General features: G+C 40.5%; 1 protein-coding gene across 9 annotated transcripts in view; it reads right to left on the bottom strand.

Annotated features, from left to right (window-relative positions):
• Window positions 1-26375, bottom strand: part of Ehmt1 (euchromatic histone lysine methyltransferase 1) — a 140959-nt gene that overhangs the window by 51656 nt on the left and 62928 nt on the right. For 7 of the 9 annotated variants that reach the window (XM_060389654.1, XM_060389660.1, XM_060389656.1 and 4 more), the window contains 8 exons: window positions 24156-24313; window positions 23639-23827; window positions 18833-18910; window positions 17229-17349; window positions 13172-13309; window positions 8804-8949; window positions 1659-1802; window positions 561-787 (listed from right to left, as the gene is read on the bottom strand). In XM_060389654.1, coding sequence (XP_060245637.1) covers window positions 561-787; window positions 1659-1802; window positions 8804-8949; window positions 13172-13309; window positions 17229-17349; window positions 18833-18910; window positions 23639-23827; window positions 24156-24313 — 1201 coding nt within the window. The remainder of the gene's footprint in view (window positions 1-560; window positions 788-1658; window positions 1803-8803; window positions 8950-13171; window positions 13310-17228; window positions 17350-18832; window positions 18911-23638; window positions 23828-24155; window positions 24314-26375) is intronic. The other 2 variants (XM_060389659.1, XM_060389658.1) reach the window with 2 other exon arrangements.

Genomic DNA, 26375 nt, shown 5'->3' with positions numbered 1-26375 from the left:
CTGTCATTTTTATAAAACTACTTTCCTCTTTTCACTGAGGAACTCAAAGGCTCTGTCATTTTTTTGGAAAGGATCTCTTCACAATTCCTTTCCTATCCAGGCATGGTTGGCAGGAGAGATTGCAGTCATCTGTCTATCCCCCTGCCCTCAAGATCTTCAGATATTTCTACTGGGTTCTTTTTAGGAAAGCAAATACATACAAATATGGAAATACATTCCTTTATCTTGTCCTCAACAAGGGCCTTCAAAACTGTACCAAGCAGTGTGGTAAGTCCTACAGTAGCTGATAGAGTGCTTCAGCATATGGGGACTACATTAATGAATAACAAAACCACAAAAAGCTGTACCAGTCAAGGCAGTGTAAAAAGTGATTCAACAGAGATAATTTTATCAAGCCAAAATGAAAGAGACCCATGTATTAAATGAACACCAGTACTTCCTAGAGACCAGAACCTTAATAAATGACAAAGTTCACTGAGATCTCTGGTAAAGGCAGCAGAAACTGATAACTACAGAGGAGACTATGTGCAAAGCTTGGCCACAGCTACTTTGTTTAGTACCTGCCCGTGGTCGTGTCAGCCCTGCCCTCAGCAGCCAAACTCTTCTCCTGTCCAGGGGCCAAGGTCACTGTGGAAGTTGTGTCTGCTTTTGCTATGGTCACCTCTTTGGCCTTGGAAGTCTCTTCCCCACAATGAGGACAGTAGCTGGCATTGTTGACTCGAGAGGCACAGTCCTTATGGAAACGATGAGAGATGCTGCTCTCAGGCTGACATTCCATAAAGTTACCCTAAAAAAAACAAAGATGAAAAATCATCTTTAAAAACTGAGAACAACATTCAGAAAACTACATGAAGCTCTACAGAACTACTCAGGTTCAGGCAAGTAGAAGTCCAGTTATGGCCTGGTGACCAACAGCAGCGAAAACAAAAACACTGAATTTACAAAGAGCTCACAAAGTGAACAGAGGCTACCAAAGGTCACCTCACTGCCAGCACTACTCATCTTCAACCCCCAGTGACCCAGCTAGCTGAGGCCTCATAGTGTGGCTACTCTAAACAAGCACAAGTGCTGTACAAGACATAGTCTGGAAGGCCCATGCTATAATGGGTGCACAGAATCACAGAACCAAAGGTGACCATTTGAATAAATACCAATTAGAGCATCAATTACAACAGCTACTCTTGCAGAGAGCCAGAGACAATGGAATTCAGAGTAGTTCTCTACTTCTCAGCAGAAGCATAAAAAGGGAAGCCTAAGAAGAAAACCATGTACAGAATTCAAAAGCAAGCCCTCACAGCCAAAGCTCCTGGCCTAGGAGGTCACATAGAGGCAGCAGGACATCTGAAGGTGAGGCAGGTGAAGGCACTCACAGAGGTACTTTAAGAAGGAGGCTGTCCTATGGGTCTGGTGGATGCATATTTATCTCATGAACAGAGTCATCAAAGACAAGATACCAGTGACAACCAATAGATCATAGAGAGCAGGACAGAAATCCATAGAACAAAACAAGGAGAACTGAGGTCACCAGTTCATTTTCTACAGTAAGAAAGCTCAAGATCTGTTGTGAAGGGCTTATGGAATAGATCCCATATAGGGTATAATGTTGGAATGAGTCTCTGCAGAGGACTCAAGGCCCGGCAGGCGGGCTGGGCTCTTACCGCAGTGCAGAAGTAGCCGCAGCCAGGACAGCATTGGTGCTTCACCATACGACCCCGATGGTCTTCACACAGCACCAAGAGTGGTGCTTTGTTGGATGGGCGCATCAGCTCATACTTGACCACGCTGTTTGTACACCGGCCCAACTGCAAGCAGACAAGACCAGGGGTCAGTGCTGTGAGGGAACAGCTTTCCCACCCACTGGGCAATGGAAAGCACCAAACATATGGGAAATTCTTAACAAATAGGAGGTGACTGAAAGAGCCATGAGCCTTCACAGGCAAACCTACATTCACAAGCAGTATGAAGTACCTGTCACACAACAACTGCTAGGCCCAACCACCTGAAAAAGGAAGCTACTCTCTATTGCAGAGCCCAGGGATGATGATAGCAGGTAACCACATTCAGAGGATTAGGTGATCGGAAAATCAAGGACTCAGTTTGGGCATAAATCAAGGATAACATCAGGATAAGAAGAGAACTAGACAATGAACATGCTCTACCTAAGAAGGTCAAGGTCATCACAAGTGGCCAGTGAGTTATAGTACAGTAAGTCCCAAGTGATCCAGCTAGAGTCCCCTAAGCATGGACTCAAAGCTGAAATGAAAGAAGCAGAGCAATGTCTCCTGCATATGCCTGAGGGACACAAGCACAAAAATTACTAAGAAAGCCAAGACCCAAAGACAACTCTCAAGAGTATAAACAGCTTTCTCTGTGAGATGCTCTTATGTGCAAGAAAAGAAGTGACTGTTTGCTAAGCAGACAAAAGGATACTGGTTCACTATGTGACGCTTCTCTGATAGCCAATAAGAAGACAAAAATAGCCCAAAAGGAGAAAAAGATGAGTGGTAATTCACAAAAGACTACTATAGATATCCCCACAACTAACAGTAAATGTTCAGCTAGACTGATAATCAAAGAAATATAACATAGCCTCCACCACTTCTGTCCATTGTTGGTGCACTTCAGCTGGGTTGTAAATATAGGCCAGTAGCCACAGGAGCTACAGAAAGGACCTAGGCCTGAGTTCTGCAAAGTTTCTAAACAACAAGCAATCTGAAAGACATATTAAAAAGCTCCCAAATGCATCCTTTCCTATCTAAAAATGTGACTAAGCATGCCAAAGAGTACCCACAAAGACCCAGCAGAAACAAGAAACAGGACCTGACAGACCAACAAGTGCTTTGTTGATGCCCATCCACACTGGACTAAAATCAGAAGGTTCCTTTTAAAGGCAGCCTGGGTATTTCCCTGTATCAAAGATATTGAAATTCAGAATGGAGAAAGGCAGGGCATGTATATCTTGAAATAGCCACCCCGACATACCACCTTCATCACCAACTGATTCTCTAGGAATCTTAGTCAAGACCTGTGAACACAAGTTCTTTATAGATAGTGATTGGGGAAGAAGGGGTGAGTTATTTAAAAACAGATAATGTGAAAGAGTGTGGACATAGAAATGCACAAAAAGATGCTAAGAATAATTCACTAATTTTGGAACACAAGATTTCATGCATCTATTTAGTATTTGAATTATTTGTATGATCATAAAATGATAAACATGACTTTGCCCAGCTTCTGCAAAGGGAACGAGAAGAAGGCTGATCAAATGGCACAAAACAAAGCAGATGATCTTTTGGAAAGAATATTTCAAAAAAAATAACAATAGAACTTTCTTACGGCTGAGAAAAAGAAAAGAATAAACATGATGAGGACAACTATGTCAGTAATGAGGCAGCCTCAGTTTTACAGGGACTAGAGCAGAAAAAGCCAAAACAAAAGAAAGGGGCAACCTGCTTCCTCACAAGGTAGAAAGCAAACAGCTACTGACAATGGCAGAGATGACTCAAAACAATCTTCCTGGAGGCAAGGATGAAATGTAGAATCGGAAGAAACTAAAAAGTTGCAGCACATTCCATAAGGGAAATCAGGTTTGTGACAGGAATAGGCAAGGCTATCTCATCCTTTGCATGCCTGTTGCTACAAAAGAACTCCTATTAGCTTTTAGACTGCCTGTTATTTTATTAAGCATTCTATTAAGGAAAGCTTTAAGAATTGAGACCAAGGGGCTGGAGAGATGGCTTAGTGGTTAAGAACAATGATTATTCTTCCACAGGTCCTGAGTTCAATTCCCAGCAACTACATGGTGGCTCACAACCATTTGTAATGGAATCTGATTCCCTCTTCTGGTGTGTGTGAAAACAAAGCATTCATATACATAAAATAAATAAATCTTTAAAAAAAAATTGAGACCGAAGTACATATAAGCCCATATCTACTTTTTAAAGTTCCTAACATTTTCATCTAGGCATGCCACTTTAACTTTTTCACAAGTCTATTTATAGGTGAAATTACAATGTGTTATTAATTAAAAGCTCATGGTATAATGCTCATGTACCATATTTTGCATGATTTTAAGGCAATCCACATACCCAACAAAAATGGTAGTAATTCCCCAACACCCAGAGCTTGAGGGGGTGGTAGAAGAAAGGGAAGGAGGGAGGGAGAAAGAGATGGGGGTTGGGAGGGGAGAGGGGAAGAGAAAGAGAGAGAGAGAGAGAAGACAAAACAGGACAGAGGAGGAGTGGGGATATCATAGTGTTCCTGTAGAGGCCAGAGAACAACTTTACAGATGGGTTTTCTCCTTCCTGCAACTTTTACAAGGATTCCAAGCACTGAACTCAAGTCATTAAACTTGGGTATCAAGTGCCTTTATCCACTGAGCCATTGTACTCACCCTCAATTTATATTAATATAGCAATAAACCTATCATAATGGCCAAAAATTTCAAAACAAGGTTTTAATGAATGGCATTGTTCTACATTGCTACAAAACTCTTTAATATCTCGTGTAATAAGAGGTGGTAGAGTCTCTTATCTACTTCCACTGTAAAGATCTGGAATTGTGGGTATTATTTTCTAATACTACAGGTATGTTCTACCACAAACAGTCTGACACAGGCAGTTTCTTTTTATTTGTTCTTTTTTTTTTAAGCTTAAGGATAATTTTTATTCATTTAAAAAAAAAAAATCTCAGAAGCTCTCCACCTGGAGGAAAAAGGGAAACAAAACTATGCCATTTAATCTGGGGTAGATAGAGGTCAGACACATGGTAGACAAGCAGCTACATAGAGGCAATAGAGGCTTCAGCAAATAAGGAAGCCCGAAATATCAGAAAAAGCGTATTTTACTTCTAGCTATAATCTCAAAGAGACAGAAAAAAAGAATAAGATAGTTATGCCTTTCTGATTCTAGCCTCAAAAAGGAAGACCCAGCCAAACTGCATGGTGTCCCATGTGCTATTTTCTTAAAGCTTTGTTGTAATACAGAATCTTGAACTGTTGGGAACACAAAGGTCCTTGCACCTACACATCGCCAGGGAAACCAGGAATATTTGGCACCAATGACTGATCTTTCAAAGGGAAGGACATATAACCTGTTTTGCCAGAAGACTGGGAATTAGAAGTGATTAAATACCCTGATGATCAGCATTATCTGTTGGTCCAGGCCATATAAAGCTCCTATGACCAGGACCGAAGGTTGGCTAGTAATCTAACCTCATATTACCTGTATAGCCAGGGGCTCCCCAAAGGTCTCACAACCAGGACTAGAGATACCTAAGAGTCTAAATGACCCTTGGAGCTCCCCCCCCCAGCTCCCACAACAAGGACCAGCGGTGGCTAACAGCCTAAATGATCTTTATACTGTCTGTATGACTAGATCTTTCTTTAGGCCTTTAAGCTAGTACAGGTGGCCTAGAACCAATCTTTTTGGAAGAAATGATATGTAGCCTGAGTTGAGTTTCAATGTACTTACGCTTCCTTGTACATTGGGGATTGTTTTACATCGGAAACTTTTTCCACACTATACTGTGTTTAAACATGCTCACAATAACTGGCCAGCATCAGACACTCTGGAAGTTTGATCCAGTTTAATCAAGTAAAACTAAACTGAGTTTCATTACCACATCTTCGCGGTTCATTTTGGTTCATTTCTCTTCCTGTCTTGATTCCACTATCAAAACACTATCAAACTTTCCGCACTGTTACATTAGTATTAAGCTGTGTGCTTGCATTCTGAACAACTTCACCTTTGCATAACTCTACAACACCATCATAAATAACCAGACCTCACACCAGTGGTTCTGGTCTTCCAAATGCACACTATGTAAAAGCTTAAGAAAGAGAATTCACAAAACCTCTAGTGTCTTTTGACATGAATCAAAGAATTAAACCTATAAAATATTGAAATATAAGTTATTAACAATATTGTAAAAGAAGAACTAGTTAACTTCAGAATCTGAGGGAAAAACAATTTACTGTCTTTAAGGACTGCTGGGCACAGGGAAAGAATCCCACTTCTGTGCTGCCTTGCCTCTAAGAGGCATACAACTAGGCAAGAAAGCAGATGAGATTATTTCTGTCAATAAATGCACACTCCATGGAAGCATCATTTTGAAACCTTGAATGCATGATCAAAGTAGACATCAGGTACCAGCATCTGCTAACATCAGTGAAAAATATGAATCTCGTGCTCTGTCTAGACACAGCCTTCCAACAGCCTTGTGAAGAAATTGGGCTGATCTGGCTTTTGCAATTCTGTCAAGAAATTCAAAGAGATCTGCTGAACTACAACTTAAGTGAAGGAACTAAATAATAGGAACTTCCAAATCCAAGAAGACTGGGAAGCAGCTGTTTCTTGAACTTGACAGTTCAACCAGAGGTCACCTGGTTGAAATGGTGTGGTTATACGATCCAGGTTTAAACAATTTATAACAAATATCATACAAAGAAAAACATGAGTTTCTAAGAATGCTGTAGAAATTGAGACATAAAAACACGAGAAGCACATTATAGCCAACTCACAGTACATAGACAAAGCACAACAACCTGTTCTGAGGAGAGGGAGCTGCACTCTGCCTTTCCAATGTGAAACATATTTCAGGAACACCACACCACTAGCAGATGAGGGAGCACTCCTTTGTATTACTGATGGCAGAAGAAACCAACAGAAATACAAAATTTAACTTGAAATGAAGAAATGAACATAATGATCAATTGAGTTAAAACCTACAAGCAAAAGCCTGATGAAGGACAGAAGGTACCATAAAAACCCTACCACTGCTGCCTGGTAGTATGCCCACCTAGACAAGGTTAAATCATACGTCTTAAGCCTTAAATCCACCCATGTCTTCAGATTTTGTTTTCAAGCAACAAACACTAAGGGGAATGACTTAAACAGCATGAAACTGGTCATCAGCTAAACCGACCATCTGGAATCTATTTCTCTGTAGGTCAGTGGCACAAGGAATTAGAGGAAAGGTGACAAAGAAAACTGTAAAGCTGTAGAGATGGCTAAGCAGTTAAGGGCAATGGCTGCTCTCCCAGAGAACCCAGACTCAATTCTCAGCACCCACATTCACAACCATCTTTAACTCCAATCTCAGGGCATCAGAGAAGTTTCTGGCATCTATGAGCACCAGGAACACATAGGCAAAATATTCCTACACACAAAATAAATAAAATTTTAAAAAAAATCTTTGAATATGAAGATACCAAAAGCGGTGGAAACAAGTGAATTCTCTCCAATAAGAGAAGAAGAAAAAAATGTTAAAAAGCCAGCAAGCCTGGGACATAGATAGGTGGATATTAAATTTAGATAAAATAAACTGTGAAACTGTGTTAACCCATGTCAATAGAACTAGAGAAGTAGTGATTTCTAAAGTATGATTTCTGGACCAGAGCATAGTCAAAATTAAAGCATTCAGAAAAGCAACACTCAAAACACCAGCCAATTCCACTGAAGCAAAAACTTTGGCTGAATATTAATTGGTACTGGGAGCAAGAATACCTGGGCAAGCCTCTAGTAGCATCAGCCCACAACTAGCTGACTCAGCACCAGTCAGAGACACACTAGGCCCTCTGAATAAACAGCCAAGTCCAGTAATGTTGGCATCTCAGGATTGACTTCTGGAACCATGTCTATTCCTACCTTTTCCTGGACCTAAACAGGTGACCTAGCTGTTCTGCTGTCACCTATGAAACATGAGGAAACTGCAGGGGCCAAGGATGAAATATCATGGCCATACCCTGCACACTAGAAACCTGCTGTGCTGCTGCTACTGCCAAACACTTCATTCAATCCTAAAACTAACAGTTAAAACTCAAATTATTTAATTAGTGAGAAAGGCTCCAAAGAGCAAATGGCCCAGGAGCCTTACTGGATTAACAGTCATAGGCACTCAATATAAAGTAGATAGAACCAAAGCACCAGGCACTGGCTCAGGCCTCTCCTAGAGAACAAACAGAGATGCAGTCAGACAGAGTACCCCAAGAACCTTGTCATAGCAAACAGCACCTCTCTTAGTGTAACATGAACAACTTTGCTGCCCACTGACCATCCCCACCCATTTTGTTTACCAGCAGCCAAATAGCATGATAAGCTTTAGGGGGAAAAAAAAAAAACCTTGCCAAAAATAGAGAAATTTTTAGAAAAAGCATTGTCTCTGTGCATTGCCTGCTTGCCTCCTTACAATGCAGGAGGAACAAGGGTAAAAGGGTAATCAATCCTCCCAGGTCTGTGTCTGATACAGCAAGAGAAGTGAAGTGAGCACAGCACATGGGCTCTAGGGCTCACCAGGCTGAGGCTGCCCCAGGAAGACATACATTGGAGTAGCTCTGTCTCAATAAACATAACACAGTGGTAAAACCTTTACAAAAACATGACTATGAAACATACTACTTTCATTCAAACACAGTCTGTATGCTTTCTTTTTTCTAAAAGAACTTTATTTTTATTTGTGTCTATAAAAAAGGGGTATATAAAAATGAATATGCCCATAGAAACCAGAAGAGGCTAAGTGGATCCACTGAGGCTGGAGTTAACGAGGTTGTGAGCCACTCAGTGTGGATGCTGGGAACCGAACTTGGGTCCTCTATCAGAGCAGCATGTGCTGATTACCACTGAGCCATCTCCCCAGCCCCATCTTCCTTGTTTTGTTGTTATTGTTAAAAAAAAAAAAAAAAAAAATCAAGTTATGTAGGCTCCTTGGTTATCTGACACTGCTGACTGGGGTTTAACAGGAAAGGTTGAGATTCTGAAATATGATAGTTCTCATTGCCACTTTAAAGAAAAATGAACATGCTTACTTCGTGATCCACGCTCTCAGTGGCCATGCACTGGTTGTTGGCCAGGGTGCTGATCTCGCGGCTCTTGGGGGTTTCCATTCGGCAGCTGCAGAGAGGCACTTCCTGGAGGCCATCCGTCTCCAGCACATCCGGACCATTGGCCAGCCCTAAGTCACACAGACACATCAGCTCAAGCAACCCTGACCTACAAAGGGTTGTCCAGAGAACAATCAATTACAGTCTTTACAGTGATCTTGTATGTACTGAAATTACACATCAGCACTGCTCAGTGGCAAGTATTTACATACTCTTCTGTAACATCCTACATGAAAAGTGAGGGAAGTGAGGCAGCAGACTGTACCTCACCCACAAACACACTAGCTACCTACCTAATCCTCCAAAACAACTTATTAGTTTATATTTACAGGGTCTATGCCATAGGTCAGGTTGCATGTTTATCAGCAATTCCTAAATCTGGTTTTCAAGCAAGAAAAGAATCCACTAAATGTTGAGAAATTATTTTCCTCATTTGGTTCTAAATTATACCCATAAGAAAAAATTCCATGTGGAAGGCTTTAATAACAGTTTAATTGCTACCTAGAATATTATTCACCAAAGAATCCATACAATAGGCTGGAGAGGGGGAGGGGGGCAGTGAGATGGCTTCATAAGTAAAGGTGCTTGTTGCCAAGTCTAAATACCCAAGTTCAATCCCCAGAACCCACATGATAGGAGAAGTGAGTGCTAAATGTTGTCTTTTAACCTCCACACATTAATGCCATGGTCTACATCCCTACACACGATAGATGATAGAGTGATAGATGATAGAGTGATAGAAACACAGACAGACAAATAGAAAACCAAAAATACCACAATGAAAAACGTAAACCATGAGGTTTAGGCAAAGCTTCTGCACTACAAAGCTGAGCTCAACCATTCCCAGAATTAATGTGCAAAAAGATTTTGGGATCTCACTAGCAGCTTTCAGGGACTGTTGCTTCCAAAGGATATTGGAGCAGACCATGCCCTCTTTCTTGTGAAGCAGCAGAGATAAAAGGTGAACTGAGTTTGAAATAGTATTGCAACTTTGAAAATAATTAACTAATATTCACACCTAAAAACAGATTAGGACCTGACATGCTAAGTGCAGGGCTTTAATCCCAGCACTTGGGAGACAGAGACAGGAAGAGCTCTTTAAGTTCTAGGCCAGCTTGAACTACATATCAAGTTCCAAGCCTTCCATGTTGCATAGTTAGAAACTGTCTAAATATTAAGTAATTAATTAATTAAAATAAAATGACTATTAAATATACTCTCATTGTGACTAATCCCAAAGAACTCTGAGCATCTCAAACCTTGCTCATTTCATGAAAACTAATTTTGGGCTATTTCTTCTGAATGACTGGATTACAGAAAAATTGAAACAGTTAACTTCAACCACTCAGAACCAGCCAAGTGATTTATCAAAGACTTATCAGCAGAACAGAACTATAACCAAATAATTTTTTTTTTTTTCTGTTCAAGTTCTAGTTTGCTCAACATAAGCCTTCCTTGAACTGCTTCTGGTTTGGAGCTGCCTGGTCTACAAAGCACTCAAATTCTGCATATACACACAGAGGGCCTCAGTTGGTCTCTAGCAATATTATGCTGAATCTAGGGGTCCACTTTTACCCTAAGAAGCCATTCATTGTTCACTTCTGGCCTCTTGAAAATCTGATATGGGTCCTAACCAATCTAGTTCCCAGAGGGAGCTAATAAATGATGGGCAGGACTGAAGATGCAGCTCAGTCAGCAGAGTATTCATCTAGCAAGCACCAAGTCCTGGGTTGGATCCTCAACACTGAATACAATGGGTGTGATGGCACATGCCTGTAATCACAGTCATCAGGAGATGACTCCAGAAACATCAGAAATTCAAGGCCAACCTGACAACATAGTGAAGTTGAGGCCATCCTAGACTAAAGAAATAGTTTGAACCAAAAACCTCTGTGGAAAAAGGAACTGGTGAATACAAATCTAGCTGACTAACTTCCCCCACACTGCAAAGATCAGGAAATCTAAAACAAAACTCAAATCAGAGTCACTGAAAGTACGAACTGCGCTTGTGAGGAGCTCCTACTCAGTAACTTGGTGTAACTAGGGGACAGATACAAATACAGGAAGGAGTGGTGAGGCAACTATCCTCCTGCCACACCAACATGTGGCTGAGGTGAGATGGAAGAGTATGCATATTTGGGCAGCACTGTCAGAACACATACATCTGCACAGATGTGGGTGTACTTTTGATGTACTGAGACATCAAAAGAAAAACCTGACACAACGTTCATGGATGCACACTATTGGAACATGGCTTAACAATGGAGTTGTGTGAAGTTTCTGAGTGCTTATGAGAAAATTCCAAGAAAACAAGACAAGAGTCCTGTGACCTCAGTTTCTTCAAAAGCACATAAGTACTTGTACTTATGTAGTGAATCGGAGTGAGTTGTTATTATTATTTGTTTATAAGCCTTTATGGAGTGTGTGGCTTGCCTGTTACAAGTGTGGCTGGTCTGCCATGTGTAGTCTGCCCTTGTGACTGTATACTTTACACATGTGACTCCTCTCAACCTTCAAAGGTTAAACTGTCTGATGCTTTGAATAAAGCTGGCTATTAAATGAGATTTTAGTTTACCTCATTTATTGGTTCCATTCTCCTACATCCCCCACCTCTACAGTAGTAAACATACACAATCTCTCATCTGAGCTTGGGCTCTCCTGATCACCCATATTGCCAGTGTCCTTATGTCCTGTCTTCACCCAAACTCAAGTCCTCAGCCTATTACTGAGCCTATCTCACACCTATAAGCAAAGATAGTGGGAAAAGACAATGCAAAAAAATGACTTACAACCTCAGCACAAATATTCACTTAGGTCCTCAGCTTAAACCTAGACCCTATTGCATCAAAACTGGATTGAGCATCTGAATTCACTAACCAGCCTCAGCAAATTCCAAAAATACTTGCCTGAATTCCAGCTCTCCTACTACCTTCAGGTATCCTAGTTCCCATACTTTAAAGGCAAGTAGCCAATGCTGCTTTTCATCAATGTTAAGTCAAAAGCATGTTTGTTGTATACAATCCAATCACTGATTAATGATTCAGTGCTGATCAATCACAGGTAAGTCAATCTACAAAATGCCCAAAGGAAACTGGCCCACCTGCCTCTGTAACCTGGATACCCTAGGAGTGTTTCCACTCTTAAGTGTTTACAGCTGCATTTATCAGTTTTGACCTTTACTTCTATCAGAGATGAAACAGCACATCTTTACATCGAAAGGCCCCCTAAATGCCATCACAATCCTGGTCCCTCACCTGCAACAGATAGGATTCAGCTATAAATACAGGGTTGGTTTGATAAAGCACTATTTCCTAATTACAATTAAATTTCTAATTTCCAAATCTTGAAATTTAGAATACTTAAAACGAAGTACTGTTTAACTTAAGAAAGGAGGCACAGGTTACCTGCAACAGGACTTTATGAGATTTGAAGAGCTTTGTGCTCTACTTTGTGAGAAGAAAAAAAAAATTATTTCTTTGAACAAAACCAAGACTCATGTGAGAGGCAAAAGATGTGGTTTACTATATTACCAAATTACAGAAGTAAATCACAGCTTCCTAAGCATTCAAATTCTTAAAAAGCTAGGTATTTGTCTTTTATCATTAAATCCCTACAGTAAATATAACTCCATGGTTTCAAAATATGACCAGAGTGTAAGCAGCTACAGGGTTTTAATCATCTGTTTCATAAAGATGTTTAAATACCATTAACTAGTTAGTTTTTATTGCTAGGCAGTTTTTAAGTAACTTAACCCAAAGAAAGGGGAGCAGGCAGAAAAACTGAGAGCAAGCCACAATGATTCAGGCACACAGCAGATACTATTGCACCCTGGAGGCTGTCCTCCACTGCAAACACACCAGAAGAAGGTCAGCCCAGCAGAAGACAGAAGACAAGCTACAACCAACCAGAGCTAAAATCAAAGATCCCTCAAAGACACACTGCACAAAATATATAGCCCGTTACATCCAGAGAAGGGTGGCATCTTTTTGCCAAGGAAGCTGTACACAAATGGATCTCGCTCACAACTGGAAAAACACTGTAAAACAAAAGTACTAACACCTCAAATTTGACATAAGGCATCTGCAGCTCTGCTCTTAGAGGGCTCTCAGGCTTTCTGTTTCTTATCTGAGCAGTTAATGACCTGGCAAACATATTTGCATCATGTCTATTCAGTCAGCTTTTAATAATCACCTTATCAAACTGTCCATTATTATCCACCAGGGGGCATCAGGCTAACACAGAGAGCCAGACCAGTAAACAAGCAAGATGGTGTAGACATACTCCAACACCAACCTTCATTTTCTGTCTGGGAAGACAGAATTCCTCTGACACGGAGATCCAGGGAATCCAGAGAAACTTCCATATACCCAGCGCTGTCTCCCAGAGCTGCCTGCTCTGTGTTTCCTGGAGGTGACTTACAAGCCTCGGAACCTATACACAGAATGCACACATCATGAAAACTGCACAATAGCTATATCCAGAACACTCCAGAAAGACTGGAGATGGCTCCACATGTAACAGTGCTTGTAGCCAAGTCCAACCCTGAGTTCAATCCACAGAACCCATGTGTTGAAGAAAATCAACTCCCATAAGCTGTTCTTTAACCTCCCACACAACAAACACCCACACAATAAAAATACCTGTTTTAAAAACCCAAAAGTAAAACATAACAACAAACATTCTTATTAAGAGAATGTTAGTCTTATTAAGAGAATGTTTTTCCTAGAAAAAGGACTAATGTTAATGAACTCTGATAAATTTAAATAACACCTCCAGGGCCACTTCAGTTTCTACTAGTACCTTATTTCCTATACACTATTTTGTTAATTCCCCGTGCATACCCAGTTTCAAAAGAAAGGCAATGGCCAAGAAAACCGAAAAAGCCAGGTATTGTGGCTCATGTTTCTAATCCTAGCACTAGGGAAAACAAGGTCAACACGGGATATACAATGAATTCCAGGTAGACGCTAGACTAGAGTGAGATTCCTACCACCCCCCAAGAACCAACCATAAATATATTACTACGTTCTTTTTCTAAGTTAAAAAAATTAGACTAAATGATTTTTACGTATCGGTGTTTTGCCTTTATGTATGTATATGCCCCACATATACATCTGGTGCCCTCTGAGATCAGAAGAGGGTGGCAGGTCCCCTGGAACTAGAGTTATGGAGAGTTGTGAGCCAATATGTGGGTACTCTGGTCCTTTAGAAGCACATCCAGTGTTCTTAACTGCTTAGCTATCTCTTCAGCTCCAGTTAATACATCTTATATCAAGACTCACTAAATAAAAACTGGTAAAACAATCAAGAAAATGAATGAAAATGTGATAAATGAACTAGGCCTGGCAGTACACAGTTACATGTCTTTAATCCCAGCACCTGGGAAGACAGTGGCAGCTGGATCTATGAAGGATAAATCCAGAATGAGACCACATCTCAAAAAATAAAAATAAAAAAAGATGAATATCTATAAATTCTTTTAAAGTTTAAAATAAGACAGAAAAATTTAATTTGCAAGTTTGAAAGAACCTCTGATATGATGAAACAGCCTAACTATGTAGAAACCTGTGCTTGTGGTGATGCCAGCCTTACTGCTGTTTCGGCCGACACCTGACGATCCTCGAGGATATAGACATCTAACCCATCAGACATGGTTGTCTATCAAGTATACTACTCACTAAAGTGCAATAAAATCTAAACGTGTCAAGATGCATGTAACCAAAGAGGGCTAATTCCAAAACTAGTTCTGTAGATCATGTAGTAGGTACAAAAACTTGAGGACAGGGGTAGGCAGCCTGTCCAAACTTCCCAGAATGGCCTGCATAAAGGAGAGTATTTCCAACCATAAAGACATTTCATGAGGAATCCTAAAAAGTATGTTTCAGTTACATACTACCTAACTTGGCAAAGAGCAGATGATTATGTTTCACAATGAATCTTCTAAATATTACATGCAATATTATATAAATGCTAGAAATAAACGAATCATCAATACAGAGGTATGATACCAACATCTTTTAATTCAAACTATATTCTATAACAAGATCTTAGACAAAAAATTTCAAGAACATGAATAGCCTTTCAAAATTTTAAACATTTTACATAAAACAGTAAAAGTCACATTATTCGGTAAATATTTATGTATGCATTTTACACTTTGAAGCCAAAATGGCAAAGACAGAATCTCTACCCTGAAAGTATCGTTTAGTCTTGGATCCACAAACATTTGTGAAAGCCAACAGTGAAAACCACATGGATTTTCTGATCTTAAAAGGCAACCCAGAATGAAAATAAATGACAGCATAAATGAATGGGCCGATGAGGTGCTCAGGAAGGCACCCAATCCCTATGTCAACAAACCCCAGAAGTCTCTGTAGTCCGTCCAATGTTACATGGCTATCTCATAAGCACTAGCCCACAAACCTCCTTTTCTGTCAATAAAAGGTAAACAAACAATTGAACAAAGCTGTCTATGTAGCATGAAGGTAATAAGCAAATGAATAAATGGAACAGATTAGAAAATTCAGAAAAGCCACCCACACAGCATTGTTGACAAAAATTTCCAAGAAACAAGTAAGGTAAGAATTTGAATTGGGGGCTGAAGAGACAGCTCAGTGATTAATAATATGATGCCTTTGCAGAAGACTTGGATTCTGTTCTCAGAACCCACATAGGGCTCACAATCATCTGTGACACTAATTTCGAGGAATCAGACACTCTCTTCTGACCTCAGGGTACAGCAGGTATATAGATGGTGCACACACACATATACGAACACTCAAAAACATGAATAAAAATAAGTCGATCTTTTAAAAAGTAGCAGTAGTTCTTTTGACTCACTCTAACAGATTAACTGCATACCTACATAAGGGAGCTGTCTCTTCCTCACATATGCAAACACTGCCTCCAAATGCACTAAGAGTCTGTGGGAATGCTGAAAACTTCTGAAGAAAATGTAGACTAAATCCTGGTAGCCTGGTTTACTCAAAGATTTCTTAGAGCAAAAAAGCAAGAACCATAAAAGAAAACAATTCATAAATTTGACTACAATAAAAATGTTTACTAGCTGTTCTTACCTAAATATACTGTTAGGAAAATGGAAAAGTAAGCCACAGACTAGAGACATATAAACATGTAAAATATTCATCTGATTAAAATTCTATCTAGAACACTAGAAGATAGGCCTAAAAATAAAAGTGAATGAAAGACACATATACACACTTCACAAAATAAAATACACGTAAGGTAAGACGCTCCATCTCATTATTGATCTGGTAAAAATAAACTGAAGCTACTGAGGAACACCACTGCACACTCTCTGGAACCACTGAAGTTAAAAAAAGATGGACCCAACAAGCAACAGCAAGGACAAATGGAATCTAAGCCCCAAGTACTACAGTGAGTGATGTACAATGGCACCCATACTTCAGAAAAGTTTAGTAGTTTCCCAAAGACCTGAGCACACTATATTGACTGAGCTATGCCAAAGAGATGTGTAACACCTGTGCAATGAAGGCTGCACAAAGACATTCATATCAACTTCCTTTCTGATACCCTAACTCACCAGCTGAGACCAGGGTCCACACACAAGAAAATGACTAACACTTCTCAGAAGGTATACTTCTCAGAAGGGAACAAAACAACAGGAGGGTACCCAAAACAGTTATCTCAAAGGAGACAGAGCAGGAAAAAAAAAAGGGGGGGGGGGAGTCCACACATAGCAATTCCATTCCCACAGAATTCTATAAAGTACTAGTCTATTAGCAAAACAGACAATTGAGGGCTGCCTGGGGATGGGAGGTAGCCACAGGATCTAAGTAAAGGCTCTCCAGGGAAGCAGGGGTAGGGAGGATGCAGAGGCTGAGTTCTTTGGTGACCTGATGCTGGTGAGAGTTCTATACTATAATTTGTATACACATTCTACTCAACAAAGCTACACAATGAACTTGGTACGTTAACCCTTATCTTCCTGAACTCACCTTAACAAACTACCACTACGTCCTATAGATGAGGCACAAACCATTCAGGTCACAGAGGCAGCCAGGAACCACAGACTTCCTTTTTCCACATGATTTGGAACTGTTCACCCAGGCAAAAAGGCACTACCGCTGTGCAGGTGACAAACTATCCTTGTTAGCTTGGTGCTTGGTAATGAAGCCAGAATCAACTAGGTTTGCTAGAAACAAACTACCTAAGGATCACATAAGTTTCTCTGAAGAAGTCATTTCAAATATTTATTACAGGAGACCCTCTTTACAAGTGAAATCCTTCACATAAGCAGCCCCACCCAGCGTCCTGCCTGCTGACATTCCCACATAGCTTGTAAAGACCCGAGCTCCACTGTGCTCACCAAGCATGCTGCTTGCCTTCTTTCTACTTCTTCGCCTCCTTTTCCGAGCAGGCTTGATCCAGGGGCTGTCAGTCTTCCCTCTCCTCTTGAGAAATTTCTTCTTGATACTGGATTCAGAACTCTGGAGAACCAAAGGGCATGCATATCAGAGGCAAAGTAGGAGGAGATCCTGAGAGCAAAAAGGTCTAAGAGCTGTTTGCCTCAAAATTCAAATACTTGCTATACCTTGATTATTCTTCTAAAAGATCTACTTCACTTTTGGACATGTTTCCAGGTTATATTCTAAAGAGAGCTATGCTCTTCCTAAACATCTCACTAAGCCCAGTCCTTTTGGAGGCAACAAGTCAAAAAACTAAAATAGTTTATAAGTTTTATTTGAGTTTTGCACAATGGAAAAGAATAAATTGGAAATTTCTACTCGGGACTAAGTAAAAAAAAGCTCAATATGTCATCTACTTTTCATTACATATATCTACCCATCTTGTTCAGAAAGAAACAATCAACATTCAATGAGCCCCAGGATCCATACAGGCACATACTACATGGAGAACAAGAAAGAGGTACAATCAATTTATAACAAAGGAAGAGGTTGCATATTCTGTTCCTATGTTGCAAGTGTAGAAAAGACATCTACTACAAAAAAATCACAACTGACCTACAGCACCAATTGTAGTGTTAGTAGATGCTGGGAAGAGGTTATGTGAAGAAAGCACATGAGTTTCTTAATCCTGCTTCCCAAGGACATATACAGGCGCTGGAAACACTATGCTGACACATAGTGTATGGCACAGCATGCCAGGCAATCCCAACATATAAGCATGTCCACTTGCTCAAGCCATGGGTTGGATGTGTGATAGACACCCCAGTAAAATGGTATGAACATCTCCAGCACACATGCTCTTTCCCTACAAAAAAAAAAAAAACCCTCACTTTATCCTATGTTTGTGCACAGAAAAACTTCATGGAAAAACTTCAACAAGTACTGCAAAGCAAAGTTTTCACTGTCTGGATCATTTTATTGTACCCCAAGAAATAATGTCTCCTCACAAAACCCAAGGATCCTGTATGGGTCCTCCTCTCCTTCGCCTTAGCAGCCAGACACCAGGGGACACGTTATCCCTTTTCAGTTCTTGGTCAAATTCTTTATCCCACACATAGAACGTCTTCCTAAAGCTCCAAGGATTCTATCTTCTTTACTCAATACTCACCCATGGGCTACTCCTAAGACTCCACTTCAGGATTTCCCTATTTCCAACCTACCCAGCTCCTACAAATCTCAGGCTCTACCTGGCAGGTAGAAAAGACTACACCTTAACACAGCTCAAATCCAACAGCTCCTCTCTCAGCAGCAATGCAGGCCAACTAATCACTGGTATGAAGAACTAAAATGTGGAACCACAGCTTTCCCTAGGCAGGCCTGGCCTGTTGTTGAATGCCAACAAGCAGAACAACACAGCTGCTCTACCTGTCGCTGTGCTACAACTCTAAATGACCTCCTTTACCATCTGGCAAGACCCCGTGACTCACAGGACACATAGAGGTGCTACCAGTGGTCTCATCTGCAGAACTAAATTATGTGAACATAAGAATACACATCAGGTTACCAGGTCAGACTCGTCGCCACAGTCTTCATCCTCCCCTGTGTCAGGTGACTCCTGCTCCTCCTCTGAATCTCCATCCATCTGATCAAGTCAAATAAAAAACAAAAACCAATTATATTTTTTAGTAGAAGACAGACAGATCCAAAACAAATTCTACAAAACACTGACAGACATACATGGAAGGGACCTCACTGTCTGTCCCAATGCAAAGACAAGTTGCCTGAATGGCTCTGGGCAGGAAATTTCCAAGCGGACTCACTCAGATGACTCAAATTCATTAACTGCACCTTGAAGGTGCAAGGCATGCCAGGTATCTGTAAAAAGTGGTAACACACACACACAAACACAAATACGCACACACACACAGAGAAGAGAGAGACAGAGAGAGAGAGAGAGAGAGAGAGAGAGAGAGAGAGAGAGAGAGAGAGAGAGAAAGAGAACAAACAAGTATATTCTCCAGGGCTATAAAATAATACAACCTGCTGGGCAGTGGTGGCGCATGACTTTAATCCCAGCACATGGGAGGCAGAGGTAGGTGATCTCTGTGAGTTTGAGGCCAGCCTGTTCTACAGAGGGAGTTCCAGGACAGCCAGGGCTATACAGAGAAACCCTGTCTCAAATAACAAACAAAAGACCACCAAACACAACCAAACCTACCTCTACTCACCTAAGAACAGTTTAGTCCCTAGAGTCATCGCTACTATGCTGCCTTGGCCACTTCCAGCTACACTGAACCTATGCCTAAACCTGTTTCCCTGCTGGACATAGTTCAGTAAATTTACTCTTTGCTAATTATAAACACATTTTGGAATCTTTTTTGTATCAGAAGAGCAAAGATGCTTTGTTTTCCCTACTTTATTTATCTTTTCTATTGACACTATCAATGTATGAATGTGTCCACTTGCCCCAGATCCACTCACTCCAAATCAAAGCTGTTATGTCTGGTGCGCTGTAGTCTGACCATGGATGCACTCTCTGTAGGATCTCACTTCTCGATGATGTTCCTAGCTCAAAAGAACCTGTAGGGTTCATAGCTAAGCTACATTCCAAACAAGTCAAGGTCCTTCAACATACAGGCCGATGAGGACAGAAGTGGAGCTCCTGAGTCAAACAGTACCCCTTTCCCATGGTAACTCTCACTAACATCCTATACATGTCTCTTGTTTTGCCCAACAAACATTGCTGATGTCTCCTATAGTATCTCACAATATTCCCACAACTGTTCTTGATCTCCACAGGCCATTAACTTCAGAGTTTGTAGCGCTACAGAAAGTTCTAATTAGATTTTGAAGAAACTGTTCTGAACTTAGAGATAAACCTAGAGACAATGCATTTTGTATTTTCACAAATGGTAAGTCTATTAACCTCATTTAACAAATTTCTGCTGTTCTCTTACACTACATTATTGTTTAATGTGTTACCCCAGGGACTTTGAAAATAGCAAAAATTACCCTGCCTCTGCCTCCCAGTAAGGTGTGTGCCACTGCATCCAGATAATTTTCTACTTGATGTTTAAAAACATGCCTATGGCTGGCTGGTGGCACATGCCTTTAGTTCCAGGATTAGGGAGGCACAGACAGGCAGGCAGCTATCTGTGAGTTTGAGGCCAGCCTGGTCTACAGAGCAAGTCCAGGATGGCCAAGGCCATTCATAGAGAAACCTTGAAAAATCAAAAATCAAAACCAAAAACCATGCCTAGGCATTTATGGATGCGCTGGTCCTTACTGCAACTTTACACGGAAACAAGAGATGTCTATGTCTTGATAATATGGAAGTTTAGTTCAATGGCTGTCAATAGTTTTCTGGAATTTTTACAAGAGTTTAAAGTGGATGTTTATGTTCTCCCCTCTCCTTTTAAATACCAAAGTTTCTTTCTGGCTTTTCTCTTATAGCATCAGTCAAAACAGTCAATGTTAAAGCTAAAAGCAGTAATCTCACCTTCATTTTATGACTGATATTAGAAATTCTTTCAATTTTCACCATTAAATATAACCTTCATTATAGGACTCTAGTACTTTGTTAGTTTTATTTAATTTTATGTTTTAATTTACTGGGCAGTTGTTCTGTTTGTTTGTTTGTTTGCTTAGTTTTAAACAAGACTGAGTAATGCAACTACCAATTAGAAAACGGAACACACAAAAAAGGAATAAGATCACTTTGAAACTGCTGCTTGACAATTACATATATGACACAGAAAAGAAGAAAGCACAAGTTGAAATCCCAAGGCAAAGAGAGACTAAAGCATACTAGTTGGTTGCCGGCCAGTGGGGACACACACCTTTAATCTCAGCACTCAAGTGGCAGAGGCAGAAGGATCTCTGAGTTTGAGGCCACTCAGGTCTACAGAGGGAGTCCCAGGACAGACAACACTGAACAAAGAAACAAACCCAGTCTTGAACACTGCCCCCCCCCGCCAGAAAAAAAAACCCTAACAAAAACAAAAACAACAACAACAAAAAGAGAACTAGTTGGCAAAGAGTAAATCAGAAGTAAGGAACCAGACTGTGATGCAATTAAAACCTGTGTTGACCAGGCAGAAGATAAAAACATGATAAAAACAGCACGAAACAACTCTGGTCAGCAAGCCCAGCTTTCCAGCTGAGACCTAAGACACTCAAAACAACTGTTGTGCCCAACTGTTCCTACATTAACTTCTAATTCACAAAGCTAGATGAGAATTTTTATCTTGCCATAACTCCACAAGTCCACAGCAAAACATGATAGTGTGCTGACTACATAAACAAGGATCATTTCTAAATTGAAGAACTTGTACACAATGAGAAAAAGACAGGTAACCTAATATCTAACAGATAACTGCCTGGTATTTGATCAGGTTCTTCACAAAAGAATCTGTGGTAGTCTAGAGTAAGAATGACTCCCATAGGCTCATTTATTTAAATGCTTAGTCACTAGGGAGTAGCACTATTAGAAGCAAATAGAAGGATTAGAAGGGTATGGCCTTGTTGGAGGAAGTGTGTCACTAGAAGACACAAGGTCCAGACTCTCTTCTTCCTGCTGCCTATACATCCAGACATAGAACTCTCAGCTACTACTCCAGTACCAGCATTGCCTTGCTCCCTACCATGAGGATAAGGACTAATCCTCTGAAATTGTAAGCAAGCTCCAATGAAATGCTTGCTGTCATAAGGGTTGCCACTGTCATGGTGTATCTCACAGCAATACTAAGTCAGCATCCAAAACAAACATAAAGAACACTATCCAAGTATCCAATTTTCTAGAAATCAGGAAAATGTACAATAAAACTATAATGTTCTAGCACTATGTACTCACTGAATGGGCAGTGGCAAGATTGGCAAGCCAGCACAACAGACAGGGTGCTCAGAAGTAGCTGACAGATATAAACACCTACAACCCTCTTTGCCTCAAGAAATCAGAGTGCATTGGTGGGAATGTCAAATCAAAAAGCTTTATAGAGTGCCCAGGGAGTGGAATGGACATCTAAATAGGAATAGAATCCCATGATACAGAAACACTGCTTCATGGTGGTACTTAAGCGCAGTCTCAGGATCCCTATATTTATACAAGGAATACTAAGAACTATGAAGGAATTCTGTTAATTTGCCTACTGACACTTATTGCAGTAGTCACAGGTTGAGAATACTCAAATTAGAACACATAATTAGGCACCAATGCATAGACAGCGACACAAGAAACTCTTTAAGGATGCAAGAGGCAGACATCCCAGCAAAGGATGATAGTATCAGTCTTACAGATCTCTTCAAACAGTTTCAGAGATTCTATAAGAATAAAAATTAACACCCAAATATAGTGGGTGAAATAACTATAATACAACAGGAAAATAAAAAAATACACAAAGGACATATACTGTGTAGTTCTCCTTACATAAGAACAGAACTAAGCACAGCAATGCTAGCACTGGCACTCAGGAAGGAGGCATTTCTTGCCTATTTAGTTACATGATGGGACCTTGGAATGTAATACCAGTTAGGATCAAGCTCTTAGGTTTAATTAATCCTACTGCCTCAATCCCTCCCAAGTATCTGGTACTACAGGTATATGACATCATGCCTGACGTATTGAAAACACCAGCTGGAAGCCAGACATTGGTAGTACTCACCCTTAATCCCAGCACTCTGAGTTCAAGGCCAGCCAGTTCTACACAGTGAGTTCCAAGACAGCCAAGCTATACAAAAAAATCCTGAGGGAGTTACGGTGGGGGAAATCATTTATTTGTATATACATTCTGTGTTTTTTCTTTGTTAATTTAGTAAATCTAGTTAAGAATTCCTAGGAACGAATCAATCTTTTCTGGTCATTACTATTTTAGCATATATTTGACTACTAGAGAATTTTATGGGAATGTTGCCTAAGAATGAGCCACAATACTTTTTTCCTTTAGTCTTCAAAACAGTTTACCTAACAAAACCACTACTGACTCAATGAGATTTACTCTAGCCATCTTACTCTATTTTCCACTAATCACATTTTACTTTTGGTTTGCCTTTTGTTTCTTTTGTTGGCTGACTAGCAATTTTTTTTTGGGGGGGGGAAGGGAGGTAGGGTCTTACTTTGTAGTTCTGGCAGGCCTAAAACTCACTATATAGACCAGACTGGCCTCAAACTTAGGGATCTGACTGCCTCTGCTTCTTGGGTTTTGGGATTAAAAGTATATGCCACCATGCCCACCTACTTAATTTTTTTATAAATGTAAATAAAAAGCAAGAAAAAAAAATCACCAGTACATAACAGTGCCCAGAGCACTACCTGTTAGAACCTACTTCATGACTTTACTCACTAGTGCCACTACCAGGGGAAGTAGAGTCCTACCTTCAGAGCAGGGTCAGTCTCAGACATGCTCTCTTTAGAAGTCCTGCTGTCCTCAGTGGGAAATGCAGCAGCCTGCTCAGCCCCATGGTCCTCATCATCCTCCAAGTCATCTGAGTCTTCATCTTCTGAGTCTATCTCCAAGCTCTCCCCATTGACATGCAGGGCACTGCCATCTAAGGCTTTCTCACCCTGGAATACAGCAGTGCATAGCTCTCAGAACTACTGTTACCCAGCACACAAAAACCTAACTCATTATGAACTCGTATAATAGGAGACATAAAGTTTGACAGTACTAAGGGCACAGTGGCAACTAGCAACTAAAGTACAAACCAGAAGAAGGAAGGATTCTTGGAGTGTGTGTTGAGGTGGGAGCTCAAGAACTCTAGTTCCTCCCATAGTTATTAAGGTCATTAAAGTAGTAACAACCTCAACAAAATGTTCTTTTGGCCAAAGAGACTTTGGAAGCAGGAACACATTTCTAAGAATTTGTGGCAAACAATATCCACACTGCTCTTACCTTGGTGCCCACAGTGGAATGAGTTATGCTCTTAAACATCTCAATCACTGTCCTCTGCTTTAATACTTTGGTCTTTTTCTTGGGAACTAAGCTATAGGTTCCCATTCTTCGTTTTTTCTTCCGAGATACTGCAGCTGCTAAAACAAAAGGCAAGCAAGCTAAAAAAAAAAAAAAAAAAAAAAAATTCAAAAAGGGAAAAGAAAGGAAAAGAAATACCATTCAAACGTTTTTAGAGATAAAATATAGGCTTTCAAATTTATCAACAAAATCATCAGCAAAACTGTTTCTTTAAACACAATTCTACAGACATCAACACAAGAGGTCCTTACTTGAGACAAACTAAAGAGAAAGCTGAATCACTTCCAAGAAGACCAGGAACCACAATGTCATCAGAAACAAAGCCTTACGTTACGACCTGCCCACTAATAGTACCCATGGCCTTGAATACAGGAAGCTCTGCCCTGAGAAGTCCTCTCCCTCCATCATATGCCTGAAAGCACCACGTGTGCACCAGGAAGGACCCAAGATTGAGAAGGAAGACCACTCACCAAGCAGTCTTCCCAGGATATAGAAATCTCACTTGTAGGTGGTGTCTCTGTATATCCATTTTATGGAACCTTCCCCCAACCACTCAAGCATTAAACAAAATAGATCCCTGAAATACTGTAACAGTTCACTTTTTCTGGGGGCTTGAAGTAATGTTGTTTGTTTGTTTGTTTGTTTGTTTGGTGTGTGTGTGTGTGTGTGTGTTTTAAACAAGAGGTAGCAAGAAAAAAATAGAATAAGGATCTCAGAAACTCCAGACCCTTTTTAATAAAGCATCATCAGGATAAAGACTTTACATAAGGAAATTTCCAAAGTTATGGGTTTTTTTGTTTGTTTGTTTTGTTTTTCAATTTTCAATTCCAAAGTCAAAGAGCACCACTGTAGCAGAGAGTCAAGGTCTGGGTAAAAGTACATGTTTTAATTCTATAACAAAGGAGAAGAAAGAATGGAAAACATGCACAAACATGAACCATCTAAAATGAGTGAGTCATGTGAATATGCTTGCAGTACCATCTCCACAGGCAACAGCTCTATACCAATAAACGGCAACAGGGAGCCAATCTCTGTAGAACAAAGGGTATAACTATAAGCACCGATTCAGTAGTGTCTTATCTTTATAGCAGTGTCTTTTTTAACTCATCACAGTAACCCATGATAATTAATTTAACAGATCAGGGCACTGCATCTGTTCATTAATAGAATCTAACAAGCACCTAGGCACTTATGAACAGGTGGCTGAGAGGGAACTAAGGCTGTTGCCATGTTCCAGGAAAGGCCTTCACAATATCCAGGTGGAAGGCCTAGGCCTGGGTCAGATAACTGGGATGAAAAATGGCAAAGGCCAGGAGAGGAAAATATATCAACACTGGTAATTTAGAAAGGACTCAAGGGATGGTGTCTGGTACACAGTATTATAACAGGAACCCCAGTGTGATGGTTTGAATGAGATGTCCTCCATAAGTATCAGGCTTTTGAATAGTTGGCGCTTAGTGGCAATTAGAAAAGGATTAAGAGGTATGACCTTAGGCTGGATGTGGTGGCGCATGGGAGGCAGAGGCAGGTGGATCTCTGTGAGTTTGAGGCCAGCCTGGTCTACAAAGTGAGTCCAGGATAGCCAGGGCTACAAAGAAATACCCGGTCTCAAAAAACCAACCAAACAAACAAACAAAAGGTGTGACCTTGTTGGAGGAGATCTGTAATGGGGTAAAGCTTAAGGTTTCAAAAGCCTTAAGCCCAGTACACCATTCTCAGTACATGCTCTCAGTTTGTAGATCAGGATGTGACTATTCAGCTACTCCAGTATTATTCCTACCTGTCACCATGCTCCCTGTCATGACAGGAACCATAAGCCCAAAATAAATTCTAACTTCTGTAAGTTGCCTTGGTCGTGATATTGTGTAACAGCAATAGAAGCGTAATTAAGACTCCAGTAAAGAACTCATGACACTAGCCAGCACCTCCAAGAACACTAAGATACATCAACACATCAGCAAGGAAAGCACACGCAGGAAAGGATAACAGAAAAGTTACAATACTAGAATGCAGTCAGTGTGGTGGTGGAATAGGGGCCAATCTGGCAAGATGGCTCAACAGGTAAAGGGCTTACTCTGGAAGCCAGACGACCTTAGTTTAATGCCCAAAACCCAGGTAAAGTGAAATGTGAAAATCAACTCA

The sequence above is a fragment of the Meriones unguiculatus genome, chromosome 8 (genome assembly GCF_030254825.1).
Source record: "Meriones unguiculatus strain TT.TT164.6M chromosome 8, Bangor_MerUng_6.1, whole genome shotgun sequence".
In the NCBI taxonomy this organism is placed as follows: Eukaryota; Metazoa; Chordata; class Mammalia; order Rodentia; family Muridae; genus Meriones; species Meriones unguiculatus.
This window is presented reverse-complemented; position numbering and strand designations above follow the sequence as displayed.